Source organism: Mustela nivalis (genome assembly GCF_964662115.1).
Source record: "Mustela nivalis genome assembly, chromosome: 8".
NCBI classification, from domain to species: Eukaryota; Metazoa; Chordata; class Mammalia; order Carnivora; family Mustelidae; genus Mustela; species Mustela nivalis.
Genome location: NC_139027.1, coordinates 58,419,456 through 58,436,672, shown reverse-complemented (window position 1 = coordinate 58,436,672; position 17,217 = coordinate 58,419,456). Strand labels below are relative to the sequence as shown.

The window sequence follows — 17,217 nt, the reverse complement described above, 5'->3', positions numbered from 1 at the left end:
TTATCTGAAGTTTGCTTAGACACAAAAATCTTCCAAACCCGTTCTAATTCAGGTGCTCTCTCAGGGATACAAAAGCAAAGCAAGGCTTCCTAGATGTTGACAGTGATTTAACCAAGGACTCTGTCCTTCAACTGAATTACAGGAAAACCAAATAATTTTGTCCATTTTACTCCTATCTGTGAATAGTGAAATATTTTTTTTCTTTTAAGTAATAGTTGTTTCCCTCCATGCAAAATAATTCTAGTTACTAACAAAAGGATCCAACTGTTTCTAAAGAAGTGGAAGCAGTACAGGCTGCCCCCTAGTGACTAACTGTTCCAAACTTTCTCAAACTGAAACATGAAACTTCCCCCCAAAAATGTATTACAGCTACGATTTTTATTTTTATTTTTTAAAAATTTAAGTAATCTCTATATCCACCATGGGGCTCAAACTCACAACCCCAAAATCAAATGTCACATACTCTACCAACTGAGACAGCCAGGCACCCCACATAATTAACTTTTTAAATAGAGTTTTTCTAAACAGTCAATCCTGTGTACTTATTAAAGCTCCATTCTATTCATCATGACACTAATTGGGACATATAACTTTTTTTTTTAGATTTTATTTTTAAGTAATTTCTACATCCAATTTGGGACTCAAATTTACAATCCTGAGATCAAGAATCACATGTTCTACCAACTGAGCCAGCCAGGCACCCCAGGACATATAACTTTTAAGAATACAGTTTATTTCTATTAGATAGATTGAAAATATCTAATAAGGGAAAGGGAAAGGCGATAAGTAGGACTCCTAAAATACTGATAATACTTTACTACATGATGATTTTATGGTGTGTTATTCTCTGATAGTTTAAAACATGCCCTTACGATCTTTATACTTTGCAATATATATGTTTACTTCAATAAACAGGTTTTTTTAAAAAAATCTAAGAACCATAAGTATTATAAACACAGGTAATTCTAGTGTAATTCTTCATCATTAGATGCAGCCAAATATTCACAACTCTAGAACAGAACTATGAAGACCATAAAAGGACATGAGTTCTTTTTTTTTTTTTTTTAAGTTTTTAAATTTATTTAAGTAATCTTTACATCCAGTGTGGGGTTCAAACCTACCACTCCAAGATTAAGAGTCACAAGCTCTACTGACTGAGCCATTCAGGCACCCCTCATACTTCTTCTTCTTCTTCTTCTTCTTCTTTTTTAAGATTTTATTTATTTATTTGACAGAGAGATCACAAGTAGGCAGAGAGGCAGGCGGGGGTGAGGGGGAGCCGTCTCCCTGCTGATCAGAGAGCCAGATGCGGGGCTCAATCCCAGGACCCTGAGATCATGACCTGAGCTGAAGGCAGAGGCTTAACCCACTGAGCCACCTAAGCGCCCCACCTCATACTTCTTTTTAAAAAATGTTTGCATTGATACCTTTTTGAGCTTTCTAGAAAAATATCACTAATTATGATATTACCAGTGTCTTTGCGGATATAAAAAGATGGCTATTTTTGGCTTTTGATCTTTTTAAAATTATCTAATTCAAAAATGTGCAGGGTTTTAAAAAATTCAGATATACTACTCAAGTCTTTCAACATAAGCAACACTGCCACACTGTGTATCTATTAGCCATTAATACCTTCTCCTTAGAGATAACTATTTGCAATTATGAGTTGTTTCTTCTGTATATTCCTCCATATTTATAAATAGTTTTCTCACTTTATTATTTCTTGATTCTTCAGTTGTAGATATTATCTATTGCCTATCCACTATGGAAATTGGGAATTCAGTTATCTTTTACCACTGTGTACCCCTCTCTACCTACAGACGCTTAACTTCACTTCTCCAAATCTTTCCAATATAATTAGAGCACAATTTTTGGTTAAGTCAGTGCTTACAATATTAATGAATACATAGATACTCACAACCAAACCATGGAGAAGGTACACTATAATTGCATTTCCTTTTTTTAAATAACTTCCCGGACGTTAAAAATTGACTTTTCATCTGCTTTAAAGAAAAAAAAAAATGTTAACACGGTGCCTGGGTGGCTCAGTCAGTTAAGCATCTGCCTTTGGCTCAGGCCATGATCCCAGGATCCAGGGATTGAGTCCCACATCGGGCTCCCTGCTCAGTGGGAAGTCTGATTCTCCCTCTCCCCTCTCCCCCCCAGCTTGTCGTCACACTCTCTCTCAAATAAGTAAATAAAATATTTTTTAAGAATGTTAATGCTTACTAATCTCCAATATACTCTGACAATCAGTATAATTTTTTTCATTGGTAACATCTCCCCTAGAGCCTCATGATCCTGTACTATTCTGGACCACCTAACTTCTAGGTTTGATGCACAGACAATGTTTATTTTCTTGACTAGACAGGTGTGTCTTCTGTCCTGATTTAATTCCCTTCTTTGGCAAGACACATATGCTCTGGTAGTTTAATGAGAAAAAGAAGGTAAATTTGGTGAGTATTTACGTAGCTGAAAATGTCTTCTCACAACTGAATGACTATCTGGCTGGAAAAAGAATACTAAGTTGGAAATAATTTCTCTCTGAATTTTGAAGACATCATTCCATTGTTGTTTACTTTCTCTGTTGCGTAAATGTACTTAACCATTCTCTTGCTGGGTTGTTTCTAGTTTCCTGCGTCATAACAGAACTATTATGAACATTTTGGTACATGTCTCCTGGTACACAAGTGTGGGGGCTTTTGTTAGAGTATATAGCCAGGAGTGGAATTACTGGTCAATACATGACATACAGCTTCAACTACACTAGATAATGCCAAATGGTTTCCTAAACTGGTTGGACCAATTTATACTTTAACTAGTAGTGAAATAAGCTGAATTTCTCCTTGTATGCTTTTTTTCTCTTCTATTTTCGGAGAGAATTTTTTTTTTGAGTTTAAAAATTTTTTGTGCTATTTTCAATTTCCATGAGGTCAGAATAACTCTCCAGTTTTCTGAAACTTCTGTATTTTGTTTCTTGCTCTTCATATTTAAAAATGAGGTACTAGAAAGCTGATTAGAAGCTCTGTGTACATGAACAGGGTTTGCCAACCAGTGGGCTTCAACTCATCAGCCAGGGACTAGGGTGCTTCACTGGAGGACTCCTCAAATATCAATGTCTACAGGGCTTCTCTCTGGGGTCATGCAGTTGCTCCCGGCCCTCAAACTCCCTCTTTCTTGGAAAGTATACAACTGGCTGAGATACATTTCAAAATCAAGTGGGATTAAGAGGAATTCACCCATCAGTATGTAGGTTTTCACTTCATTACTGTTTTCACTTCTGAACCTTTCCCCTGTCTTCTTTTCCTGGGGCTGATGTCTCCAAGTCTAGAACCTCTCTAATTAAATACTTCCCCATGTATGAGAGGTATCTCACTACTTCTTAAGCAAACTTTCAAGTCCCTTTGTTGTCACCCTCATGCTGAATCCCATCCTTCTGCAGTATCTGGCTTCTCAAACTTATCTTTCTAGAATTTTGAGACACAAAGTGACTGTCTTTGGAATTCTTTTCTGTTGACATTTGATACTCAGATTTTGAAGCTTTGCTAACTCCTCCATCTCTTCCATCTTCCAAAAATTGCCCAATTGCAATAGTCCCCTCTCCTCTCCTCTCTTAGTCCTTGTGGATTTATGACTTCTTTATTTTAATTCACTTACTCTCTCATTTGAGAAGAATTTAGGGAGGAAGCAAATGTGTGTTAAATCTACCTTGCTTAACTGGAAATTCTATTCTTAGCACATTTGGGGCAAAGTAAACAGTGAAATTATAATTACATTTGCAAGGCAAACCATCTTCTTAGTAATGATGCTAAAGGCATATAAATAAAACTCTCCTCCTGATTACTAGAGTTGTTTTGGATAATCCAAGAGGAGAAGATTTTTTAAAACCTATTTCTTAGCGATACATACTTTATGCTATAAAACTAATAAGCATCATTAAAATATAACTACACTACTCCTGTCCCCAAAAATGTGAAATGAAAAAACATGAACATAATTGTACATCTTAGCTGTATGTTTGATATATTATCTTAATATCAAGTAGAAATACGATTACCATTAGCTAGCTAGCCTGCAAATATTTATTAATATAAATGAGTTGTTATGAGCACTCTCAGGAAAAAAATGAACATGTATTTCATCTTAAAAAGAAACAAACATTAGGCCAATAAAATTAATTTTCACAACATAAAATCTAACTCAAGTTGAAAAAAATAACTTATTCAGAGTAACTAAAAAGAATTATTTTTCATTAGCCAATATTTTCAGTAAGTATAAGAAAATTATGCAACTCTAGCTAGAGAGTGCAGGCTCTATACTTTGCTAGTACTTACTTATAACATTATAACTTATACTTGAAAAATACTAAAATTAACCCAGAGCTCATTTACCTCCAATGTGTAAGGTATTCTTCAAAGACCACAGGTGCAGTTCAGTCAAGCAGAAAGACATCTGATGGTAGAAGAAATCTCTGTCCTGTTTAAAAAATAGTTAAAAAGAGATGACAATTATCTTCTATTGTCAATAAAACCAGAATCCCTTAGAGAAATAACAGAATTATTTGACACTACTCATATTTGAGATATGGGGTCCATTAGAATAAACATATTTTAACATATCTTTGGTTAACTATCCAGAAATAAACTCTAGAAAAAAGAAAAATACACTCTTCCTAAATGTACTATGCCATTTCACTGAGAAACATGGTAAGAAGAATATATGTATTCGAATTTTAAGTTAGTTGTTTGATTTTTAAGGCTCTGAGTATATTTAAAATTATTTAGTATTTAAGCATTTTTAAAACATTCTAAGAAAAGGAAACATCTGTTAAATAATTAATTCATACAAACACATTTTGTGGTGTACTTTTAATATACAAAGCACATATTTATGATCTCCCACATACAAACAAGCTAATTAAAGTGCAATTTGCAAGGTAAATGGTATATTGTTACTATTACAAGAAACATTTACTTAAAGGTAAATAGTGTAAAACCACATTAGGATTCAGATTAGTTTGTTAATCTGCATGTCATGATAGATGGAGAAATTCTACTCTAAATACATTAAAAAAAAAAAAACAAGATAACAAAACAGTACATAGAGTATTTCCTCCCAGTTTTAATATCAGGGGCTAGGGATGGATATTACTGATACTTTTTCATGAGGTAGTATGTCATTCATTTGGACTACTGGAGAAAGGCCAATATGAATCAGAAAAAAATGTCAACATTTTACAAGTATTTGAAAAATACTTGTAAAAGTATTTAGCTTCCAAATGTTTGCTTAGAAATACATACAGTACTATACTATAGGAATAGTTCACTATCTATCAGAAATACATAAACTATTGATATCTTCTTTATGGAGATCATAAAAGAATTGCTCTTTCCAATAAACTTCTGAATAACAAAGAAAGCTTGAAAAACGTTTTATTACATCTTTAGACAGAGGAAAAAGCCCCCAGCTTCTTCAACATTAGGAGTGACAAAAATATTTCTCACACTATTCACATGGGTGATAACCCAAAATAATTTTAGACACAGTACAAACTTCTTTCGTCCTTCCTTCACCTTTACATTTGAAGTCAGTAATCAATAATCAAAAAACAGTGCATGTTCAATAATAAGATGCAGTGTGCCAATATTGAAATGGCAGAGTGAACAAGGTGGCACCATGAAAGAAGGGCCAAGCCTGCCTAGAAATGTGGGGCTCTGAGAAGCTACAGAGTTGTGAAATGTTAGCAGAACCTCAAAGACACACAGGATTTCACCAGTTAAACGATGATAAATAAAATGATGATGATGACAACAGACAACACTTGCTAAATACTGACCTCATTACAAGCATTGTTCTAAACATTTTATATGTATTAAATCATTTAATCCTCAGAGCTACCCTCTGAAGTAGTACCATCACTACTCCTATAATGAGGAAACTCAGGCACTAAGAAGCCACCTGGCCAGCAGGTAGCTGAGGCAGGCTTTGAATATAAGCAGAGTGGCTCCAGAATCTGTGCTTAAAACCACAGCACACTCTGGTATTGGGCTATCTAGAGGTGTGAGAGGGAGAACAAGTAGTAGTGTGAGTAAAAGGATGGCATATCCCAGGCATGGTGGTAGATTAAAATACATGGTAGAAAATGGAAAAATGAAGCTGAAAAGGGTGACAAGGAAACAGGCTATAAAAATAACAGAGATATTTGGATTGATCTGAGTTACTCTCTTCCTTGAACTCAAGTGCCTTTAAAGGCTGGAGATAAAACAAAGGACTCATCAGTCTCCAAATCTATCCAAATGTCACCAGAGGGGACTGCCACTGTATACAGTTAGGGGGCAGAAGAGCTAGTGGACCTCATTACTATGAAAGAGGATGAAGTTCCTTATCAGCAGACAGTAGAGAAAAAGTGATATTAAGCTCATTACAAGTTTTTCAATTCAACTGGGCATTATCTCAGAGTTGTCTCCTTTGGAGTGACTCTAGCGATGCTACTATACTCAAAATATTCCCAAAGCCATAGTCTTTGGAATTACTTTCAGTTAGTTTTACAAGGCTTATTTCAGGATTATTACTTTAGGGTTACACATTTTTTAAAACCAAAATACTTACCTTATTAGAATATGTAAACAGCACCCTTCTCATTTGGATGGGTGAGGCCTGGAATGTTTGTTTAAAGAAACACTTAATAAATTAAATATATATTTATTTGCAATTTAGTAAGCTTAATGTATAGATTCTAGACTCAAACTGCCTGATTTCTTACTTTAACTTCTCAGTTTGCTAGCCAACTTGGACAACTGACATAATTTCTCTAAACTCCCCCATATATAAAATGGGTATAATAAAGTACCTACCTCAGGACTACTGTGAGGACACTTTTATTCAATTAATTTATTGTTACCATTGTTGTTGCTACTACTGCTATTACTCACTATGTCTAACATTATGCATATTTATATGGAAAAAAACACAGGGAGTGTATTACAATCTTCCACGTTGTATAGTAATTTCACAAGGTGAAATGAAAGAAGAATAAGTACCATAGGGGTTTTATGAAGGAAAACATCTATTTGTGGACGAGTTTTTACACAAGAGAAAGTATTTGAATCAGGACATGCAAATGGATTAATATTTCCCTGTGAGCAGAGAGAAACTATGATGAAACAGGAGCACATTTCCTCTGATATAAAGCAACAGAAGTCACAACTTTTAGGCTACACTAGAAAATAAAAACTTACATTCTTCAATTTAGTGTTTACTCAGACACCAATAATTAGAATTTATGACAACGTGGGCAAATACAAGGTTGAAGTTTAGCTGTTAGTAGCTAAATAAAAAAGTCTTATTATGCAAACTAAATATGAAAAAAACTTTATAGCTAAAGCCAAAAGGGCCATACCTTTACTTATATATCAAAAGCAGTATGCACTTGAAACTGTTTTTTCATTTAAGTTAATTCAATAATAAAGAATTTGTCAACTTTCCCCTGATAACAGAAGTGGAGAGTAAAGAATAATTTTCCTACATTTGCTATTTTTAAAAAGATTTTATTTATTTACTTGTCAGAAAGAAAGAGAGAGAGGGAGAGATCACAAGCAGGAGGCAGGCGTGGTAGGCAAGGGGAGGAACAGGCTCCTGCTGAGCAAGGACTCGATTCTAGGACCTAGGGATAATGATCAGAGACAAAAGCAGATGCTTAACCTACTGAGCCACCTAACATTCCCCACATTGGCTATTTCTAAGAATGACTAATGCTTTTAACCTGAAAACCAAGAGATCCACAGCCCATATTTTTACCAAGTCTAAAAATCCTAAAGTACTCAGAAATAACAGAGTTTAGGGAAGAACAAGCAAAATGAGGTCCATGGAGAGCTTCAAATGTCAAATGCAAAGGCCATGACCCTTTATATTTGGACATAAAGAGAAATCCTGACAACAGTACATGTTTGAGTCTATGATCTATATTTGTCTTCCAGCTCAGCACCAAGGGTTCATGTCTAGTCTCAATGGGGTACAAAGACAGCGAAAAATGCCCTATACGAACAATACTGCTCCAGTTTCCCACTAAAAAATACAGGACAGGGGCACCTGGATGGCTCAATCAGTTAAGCGTCTGCCTTCATCTCAGTTCATGATCCCAGTCCCTGGGATGGTACCCTGCATTGTTGCACTGGGCTCCCAGCTCAGCAGGAAGCCTGCTTCTCCCTCTCCCTCTGCTTGTGCTCTCTTGCTCTCTACCAAATAAGTAAATAAAATCTTTAATTAAAAAAAAAATACAGGACAAAGGGGAGAGAGACATTTTGCTTTATAAAGGACCTCTCTGTGGTCCCCTTAGGGGACATTTGGTATAAGGGTAATGAAGTGGCTGCAGGGGATGATACCCAGTAGAAAGCAAGCAGGACTGGCAGCCCTTTAGATTGACATGCTCAGCAGGAGTGATGGTATCAGGACAAAATGGATCTATACTCAGCAAAAGTAGACATGGTGGCCAAGGAGTAATATCAGCAATGATCAGTTGATGGAGCAAGCCTAGCAAGTAGTAGGTGAGGCAAGTAAAAAGAAAATAGCCCATGTCCATTAGTAAATGATGACTGTATTTGTTTATAAGCACTTGTGACAATTCCTGTAGAGTCCCCCCAAAATATATATAATTAAGGAGGAGGCTTTGCAGGAATCGTTCTATAGCAGGAGGGCCAAAGATAGTCAAGTGAGGGTTATTCATCCTCCTTTTCCCCTGAACTTTAAATATCTACCAGTAAGACCATATAATACTGAAGAGAATTAATGGAGCAAATAAAACAACTTTATAAAAACCTATAATAAAACTAGATGGGCACAGTGAGAGGAAAACAAGTCAATATCCTTCCTAGTCTTCATGATATTTTGCCATCTTTACACTGTGCAGGGTTTTTTTTGTTGTTGTTGTTTTTTTTAAAGGTGTAAACCTTTAAATTTTCCTTCTTACTCAAGAATGCCACCAGTGAAAAAGAATGCTTGTTATTTCCATGTTTGAAAAATTTGCCTGGAGTAAGTAGTCAAGACTGAGCTTGTATTATTCAAATATTGTATTAGTACATAAATAGTTGTTTTGAAGGAGGGAAGAAAAGAATTTCAGAAGAATGCTGGATTCTACATTGTGGGATCAAGGTGTAAGCAGTAAACTGAATGCTGTGAATGAGCAGAGAGCCTAAAAAAGTTAGCTGAGAAATGCTGCCCTACTCAGTACCCTTGTGCATTTCTTTGAGAATAAAACCCATTGCATGATTTATAACTAGAACAAAAGTAGCTATTTAAGGGGAAATATGAAAGAATGAACGAATGAATAAAAAATATAGCAAAGAATTATCCAAATAAAAAGAACTACAGAAGGAAAAACCAAAGCAACAAGAAAATGCCCGCATTTATTATTTTAAAATAACTCTTAAACTTTCACAATTTTCTGTTTACTTTAATTTTGTAAGGTAGTTGGTGACAGTCCCAGATGTCTCAGAAGGCCATTCTGAATCTAAACTTCCAGTCTCCATGAGAGAATAAGAAGCATGATTTAAATTAATCTTTAGGGGTGCCTGGGTGGCTCAGTGGGTTAAGCCGCTGCCTTCGGCTCAGGTCATGATCCCAGGGTCCTGGGATCAAGTCCCGCATCAGGCTCTCTGCTCAGCAGGGAGCCTGCTTCCTCCTCTCTCTCTCTCTGCCTGCCTCTCTGCCTACTTGTAATCTCTCTCTGTCAAATAAATAAATAAAATCTTAAAAAAATTAATTAATTAATCTTTACTTAAATATGGATGATTGTTCTATAGGGGGAGAATCAATGATAGCCCAAATTTTGAGGCCAGAGATGAGAGGATCCTACAGGACCTTCTTTTACCTACATTTTTTAAAAGTTTAAAGCCTTCCCCCACAAACAGGTTACATTACCAAAAAACTATTATTTATTTGCCTTAAGAGTAATTGTTACTATAGACTAAATTTTAAGAAAGTAACATGCAAAATAAAAACAGTTGTGCTAAGATGCTATAACCTGTTTAACTTTTGATAATTTTATTTTGAAATATAAAAATATGAGCATCTGGGTGGCTCGGTTGGGTGACTGCCTTCGGCTCAGGTCATGATCCTGGAGTCCAGTGATTGAGTCCCACATCCGGCTCCCTCCTCAGCAGGGAGTCTGCTTCTCCTTCTGACCCTCCCAATTCTCATGCTCTCTCTCTCATTCTCTCTCTCTCAAATAAATAAATGAAATCTTAAAAAAAAATAATAAAATAAAAAAATAAAAACTTACGTTTTAGAGGTACAGATTTCTTGCCACTAAATAAAGTATTTGCAGAGTATTTGTCGTCCATGCTTTTTTTTTTCTTTTTTAAGATTTTATTTATTTACTTGACAGAGAGAGAGATCACAAGTAGGCAGAGAGGCAGGCAGAGAGTGAGGGGGAAGCAGGCTCCCCGCTGAGCAGAGAGCCCGATGTGGGGCTCAATCCCAGGACACTGAGACCATGACCTGAACCAAAGGCAGAGGCTCAACCCACTGAACCACCCAGGTGCCCCTCTTTCATGCTTTTTTAAGTCAGCTATTTTGACTGCTTTGGGAAGGAGGCTTGAGGGCCTTGAAGTAAAATATGATGGGAAAGGAAATAATTAACAAACAGAAGACACTACTGTGGTTTAACAAAGATAAATGATATCGGGTACCAACAAAACATTGAAAATAAATGTGTATCAGCACAATACCTCAGAGAGCCTAAGGGTATTTTCCTTGCGCATAAACTTAGAGCGTATACTTGCTACTTATTACCAATAGATTTTCTGAGGAATATCTATTCACCAATTCAAAAGGTACAAAAATAAAGACAACTAAATAGCATAAATTAAAGATAAACTTTTGGTTTAATTTATATTAAGCGTTTTAGTCATCAATAGGTAATTTTCAAATTACATAAAATACAGTGTATTCCCCCATAATCTCATCAATGCCATCGACACAGAATTACATTAATATCTGTTAAGCACAGGCATGAACATAATCAATGTCACATTATCAGAAACTAAGGATTTAAAAAAATATTTTGAAATATCCAACACTAAACCAAACAAGAAATGATAAAATTTGTGTAAAAGGACAGAGGAGTCTCAAAATAAAAAGACCTCAAGCTTGGATTGAATCCACAGCAAAAAAAAAAAAAAAAAAAAAAAGACCAGAGTGTTAAAAACACTGGGTCATTAACACCTCAGAGAGTCTTATGACATTAATTATATTATCAATTAAATTATATTAATTAAATATTACCAATATTTTGAGCACCTTAGGTGTATGACATTTTATTCCAAGTCCTAGATATGAAGATTTACAAAGTAGGGTCTCTACTATCAGACAGCAATAATCCAGTGAAACAGATAAAATAACCACAAAATCAGTAAGAGGTTTGTGGTCAGTGCTAATTTAGCAACAAAGGGCCAGGGGTGCTCAGTAGATGCTCTAGTTCGATGATAAAGAAATGTTCTTATAAAGTAGAAATGTTCTTACAAAGTAGAAGAAATGTTCTTATAAAGTATAAAGTTGAGGATTATTAGATATTGAGAGAGGGTGAGAGAAAAATGAGGGAATAATATGCAAAAGCGTAAGTTGCAAGGCTTATTTCAGAAATAATAAGCAATTGGTTTGGTGCACAAATAGAAGAGAGAAATCAGGGCCACACTAAGGAAGTCTGAATGCCATACTCAGTTGTGAGGACTTTATATCTGCTGGAAAGCTAATGAGGAAGAATGGCAAGTTTTTGATCTGGTAAGGGATTTTAGAAAAAGTAACTAACAGATCTGAATGGCTGTTGGACAATTAACTGGTAGGAGGGAATATTGGAAGAATGGAGGAATAGGATACAAGTGACCTGTTCAAAAAGTAACACAGTAACAGGTAACACTAATATTCAGTAACAAGAACATGAAATGGGATGATAGCAACTAGGAAAGTAAATTAAAAAAAAAAAAAAACAGATTCAAGTCATCTTTTGAAGAATCAACAGCATATGGGGACTAATGAATTGTAGAAGTGAGAAAGAAGGAAGAATCTGGAGTAACCACCAAGGAATGAGAACCTAGGTTACCGCTCAGATAGTGACCCTTGCCTTGAATATGGCTCCACTGAGCAGGCATGTCTCCATTACATGTGCCAGGTTCTAAAAGGGTATGAGTATATTCTGCTCACAACTGCCTTAACCACTCAATCCACACACCTCAATCCTCCCAGCCACTGACTTTGTTACTTGGTCTCCTATTTTACCTTTCCCTCATCCCTCAGTTTTTAACTCTGGCTCTTCCTCTTCCTTATACTGTGATTCAGCTTCTTCACTCTGGTGAAGGACTCACAACTATCAATTTCTTAGTCACACCCAGTTTACAAGAATCCCTTATACAGACTTCTTCCCACCTGGTTTATTCTAGTTTCAAAAACAGGAGTTGGAATAAAACATATATAGAAACAGGTTGGTCTAGAAAAGGAGCAAGTCTTGCCAATGTAGGTTAGCTGAATTTTTAACACAGTGGAAATTTAAGGTATAAAAGTAGATACGGATAGAAATGTCTACCTGGTAGCTAGAAGTAAAGAAAAGGGGACTAAACTGTACAAAACCTATTTTGGGATTTTCTGAATAGAAAGCTAAAACCACTGAATAAGATCCCAAAAGAAAAATAAAATCAGTATAGATATTTTGGTAATCTCCAACAGGAAAACAATGAAAAAGAGATTAAGACAGTATAGTGTAAAAAAAAAAAACCTGACAACACAGTGTCAGGAAAACCAGGGAAGAAAAAACGGCCTATGTGTTTTTTTTAATGGTCATATAGTGATGATCAAACTTGTTTCGGAATCTCAATGTAGAGATGACCTCAATATAGTTTAATGAGAAGTAATGTTTTATCAAAGACACACAGATTAAGTCTTCTAAAGAAGGTGTGGTTCTACTGCTCTGAATGCTAGGCTGTGGGCCAAAACTGCCGCAATTCTAATCTAGCTATGACAAACTTACCCCAAACCATTTAATCTCTCTGCCTCAATTTCCCCACTTACAAAAATAGGGATAATGATATTGACCTACATTTGCAACAATGTTGTAAGGATTAATTAATGCTGTACAATGCTTTGAAGATGAAAAGAACTGAGTATTATTGCTGGTATTGCATAAGTAATTGCCTATAATACTGAAAATTTTATCCTTTAATTTTATTCAAACAGCAGTTATCACCAAAGTATTTAGCTCCCTTAGTGACATTTACTTTCTAATATTATTATTATTTTTAATGTGCCTATATCTTTTGTAAATTATGTCATACATGTTATTTCATAGTATATAAAATTTGACCAGTTCAGAAGTCTAGAACACCTTTACAACCTAAATATTAAGTATAAATATTCAGGACTTATTTATTTCCCAATAAGCACCGATTGCAAGTATTCAATAAATGCTCAAAGGTAATACTTTAATTATGAAATTTTAGATTTAACAAATAACACTCAACAATTATATTGTAAAGGCAAAAAACAAAAGCACAAAGCAGTGTGTTAAAAGTATGTTCTACGACATCCTTGTTTCTAAAACAACCTATATAACCTAAAAGTGTACAAAAAATGAAGAGAGTAACTTTTAAATTTAAGACACTGTATGATCTTTTGTTTCTTCTTGGATTTTAAAATTACAATAGTAATGCATGCTTATTGGTTTAAAAAATGCAAATATGGAAATACTTGATGTTAAAATAACTACATTCTCCTCCCAGCTGCCCTCTGCACTTTGAAGAGAGCCACTGCACAACGCAGCATGTGGCCTTCCAGATTTTCTTGATGTACTTATACAGTATGTCACACCCATACTTACTTGCTTTGTGTTTTTGTAAAGACAAGATTTTACTATACATACCACTTGCTTTTTTCACTAAACACCACAGCATGGATATTCTCTGTCAGCATACACAGATTTACTTCACTGTTTTTTAATAGCTGCAAGATGTTCCACTGGATAGTGATCATAATTTACTTAACCACTTAATGTACACTCTGTTTTTACTTTTTGTCTTATAAATAATACCTTGAAAACATAGATGCACACCTTACATTTTGATAGGTAATGCCAAATTGGCCTCCAAAATGACTATGCCAATTTACAGTTTTACTTACACTATGACTATCTTTTTCCCTATATCCTCAATAACATGGAGAACTGTCAAAGTTTTACATTTTTCCCAATCTGCTAGGCGAAAATTGGATTCTTGTAGTTTTCAGTTTCATTTTTCCATTTATTAAAGAACTCAAACACCTTTTCATGTATTTTTAAGCAATTTTGTTTCTTCTATAAATTACTTGCTCCTATCTTTGTCCGTCTTTTGAGTTATCGCTTTGTGTATTAATAATATTAATACTTTGTTATAGATTGGACATATTTAGCCCTTTTTAAAATTCTTCATTGACTTTATATATGAAGAAAATAAGAAAATATAGAATTCACGTTGTTTTAAAAATTGGGCATAACTTAACAGAAAGCTTTTTGAATACCACTGAGCTCATGCTGTGGAAAATGCCCTGGCCAGAGATGGTTCTTCACAGCAACTCACAATTGGTCAGATGATGCTATTTCTAGATGAAGCAAAAGGCAACAGATTTGTATGTTCCCAGAAAAACTGTGCATCATTCTTACTAAGAGGTTAGAGGAAATTCTATGCCGAGAAAGAAAAGTAGGATCCCCTTCACTTTCCCAAAGTAAACTGTGGCAAAGATTTTTATAAATCTCCGGTTCTCCTTAAATTTGGAAAATATTTCTCTAAGGCATTGTTTAAATTGTTTAATTCATTTAGTTAAATAGATTTTGTCAATTTAACATTTTCCATATTGTATGCAGTTTTGACATTTAGATAATTTATCAATGGTTTCTTTATTGTGGCCTGTTTCCTTTTCTTTCTACTCATTACACGCAACAAATTAAATTTCACTAATATTTAAAGATCAGTGTTGACCTTTGCATAGCCATTTCCTAGGTTCCCATTAATACAAACATCTTGTTTGCTGATGCTCATTTTGAATATACACAATTTCCATTATTTCAAAAAGACTAGTTGAAGTACATTTTTTCCATGACCTTGCAAAATAATTGTAATGGCTTATACCAGGCATTTGGGGGGGGGGCAGATTTGCTTGCATAAGCAAATAACAATAACAAAAATAAAATAATCTTTGCCTACCACCACCTCTACCATATGTACCCACCTTTCTTATCTAGAAAAATATGGATTTAAAATTCTTTTTAGGATGTATTTCAATCACAACAATTAAAAGACAATAAAAATAGAAATGTTGGCAATGTAATCATGATAATTGAGATTATAATTCCATAAATATAGTTTTATGCTATACTTGGATAGGAAAAAAAAGGGACTTTGAGGAGAGAATAAACTGAATTTCAGGAATAATTCCTAAAGAGCTGAGTTAAAGACAAGAGAACACTGAAATGCTCTTATCTAAACCAATGCTAACTGCCGAAATAATTTGTCAATTTAGATTTACTGTTTTAAAAAGCATATAAATCAAAGACTGCTGCAAAGTGAGCAAGAATGAAAAAAGATAAGAGATCCTTTCTCTTCAAATAGAAAAGACAGTGAAAAAATTTGAAGTGGCCTCCAGCTATACCACCTCAACCTTGTCAGATTTCACTTGTCAACACTTTGATGACAGATTGCTACCCCCTCCTCTAAAAAACAAACCCTAGTAACTGTTGAAAGAAGTGGCTTCTTTTAAAAAGTGGAATATCTCATGCAATCTGATAGTTGTATACTTTAAAATCTTTTTTTTTTTCCTCCAAAAGAGACTTGAAAAACCTTTTTCTGTGGCTTTTATCAAAACTTAAAAGCTAAAGAACCCTCCCAATGTGGGTAAGTAAAGGGGGTATAACAATTTTTAAATGCCTACTTAATGCGTTTTATATTCATTATTCCATTTAATCCTCACAGTAACCCTTTGAAATTATGTACTAAAATGTGCACATATTTGCCTGCATACCTATGGTGTACACGTGCACGTAACTATTTTTCTGGGCAGGGAATAGCAGTTTTTGCAAGGAGTCCATTTGCCTCCCCTCCCCCAACTGAAATCAACTCAGACAGACTCTAAATCTCTTAATTTACAGATATGAAAAATGAGGTCTAGGGAGGTAAAGTAATTTGTACAAATTCAGTCAGCTTGTTACAGGAACACTTAGGGTTAGAATTCCTGTCCACAGATTATCTGTGCAGTGCTCTTTCTATTCTACCTCCCTCTGCCTAAATACTACGCTAAATAGAGCCTTTTAGTTAAGCTTCTCTGCTTAAGCACCTGAGACAGGTGTCAGTTTAGACTTGTATAATTAATCCATGGCGAAAGATACATGTGAAACCTATTTCTGGCTAAATTTAATATATTTTGCTTAGAAAGCCCTTGGAGGAAGTTACTTGAATGACTAGTTAAGGATTATTTTTAATTAGTATATCAATAGTTTGTAAGTAAACTGATATAACTAAAACATCTGATAAAACTGGTATTTCTTAGGCACTAAAAAATCTTCACAGTATTTACTTAACAAACTTTACAGATAATACAAAAATAAGTTCCAACATGAATTATTAATATTTTACAACTGAATGTTAAATGCGTTAAGGTCTTCTTTTTAAGTTACTGCATTATATCAGAGAAGGCTTATTTCTATTTTTACTACTTTTACTTGGTAGTAGCTCTCATTAAGTTCTCAACTCCTCAATCTCTATGACTAGTTCTCTTTTTTTTTTTTTAAAGATTTTTATTTATTTATTTGACAGAGAGAGATCACAAGTAGGCAGAGAGGCAGGCAGAGAAGAAGGAAGCAGGCTCCCTGCTGAGCAGAGAGCCCGATGCGGGACTCGATCCCAGGACCCTGAGATCATGACCCGAGATGAAGGCAGCGGCTTAACCCACTGAGCCACCCAGGCGCCCCTCTATGACTAGTTCTTAATGAAATGTAAACAAGTCCTAAAAGCTCCCAATTTGTAAGAATTCTTCAGTGAATCCTTTTATATTGTGTTTGGATCTTCCTTCACACTCTTTCTTCCCTGACTGGTTATTTTCACCTTTACTAATGGTTTGTCACAGCTGTATCACTTAGATGATACTTTTAACGTTTTGTTTCAGTGGTTGAATGAAAAACCAAAGTAGGTACTTAGGAAAGAACAGCCT

At 34.9% G+C, this 17,217-nt stretch overlaps 1 protein-coding gene and 1 long non-coding RNA gene across 13 annotated transcripts in view; both read right to left on the bottom strand.

The window, feature by feature from the left end:
- The window catches only part of WDPCP (WD repeat containing planar cell polarity effector), a 506,774-nt gene that overhangs the window by 384,840 nt on the left and 104,717 nt on the right, over window positions 1-17,217 (bottom strand). For 6 of the 12 annotated variants that reach the window (XR_014315874.1, XM_082746651.1, XM_082746656.1 and 3 more), the window contains exons 1-2: window positions 6,610-6,651; window positions 4,392-4,476 (exon numbers count right to left, since the gene is read on the bottom strand). Coding sequence is in view for 10 of the 12 variants with exons in the window: in XM_082746651.1 (XP_082602777.1) it covers window positions 4,392-4,476; window positions 6,610-6,642 (118 nt within the window). In the remaining 2 variants the exon portion in view is untranslated. Of the gene's footprint in view, window positions 1-4,391; window positions 4,477-6,609; window positions 6,652-17,217 lie in introns of those variants that run through there. The other 6 variants (XM_082746657.1, XM_082746660.1, XM_082746658.1 and 3 more) reach the window with 1 other exon arrangement.
- LOC309872503 overlaps window positions 1-17,217 on the bottom strand; it is an 857,896-nt gene that overhangs the window by 749,780 nt on the left and 90,899 nt on the right. The window lies entirely within an intron of this gene.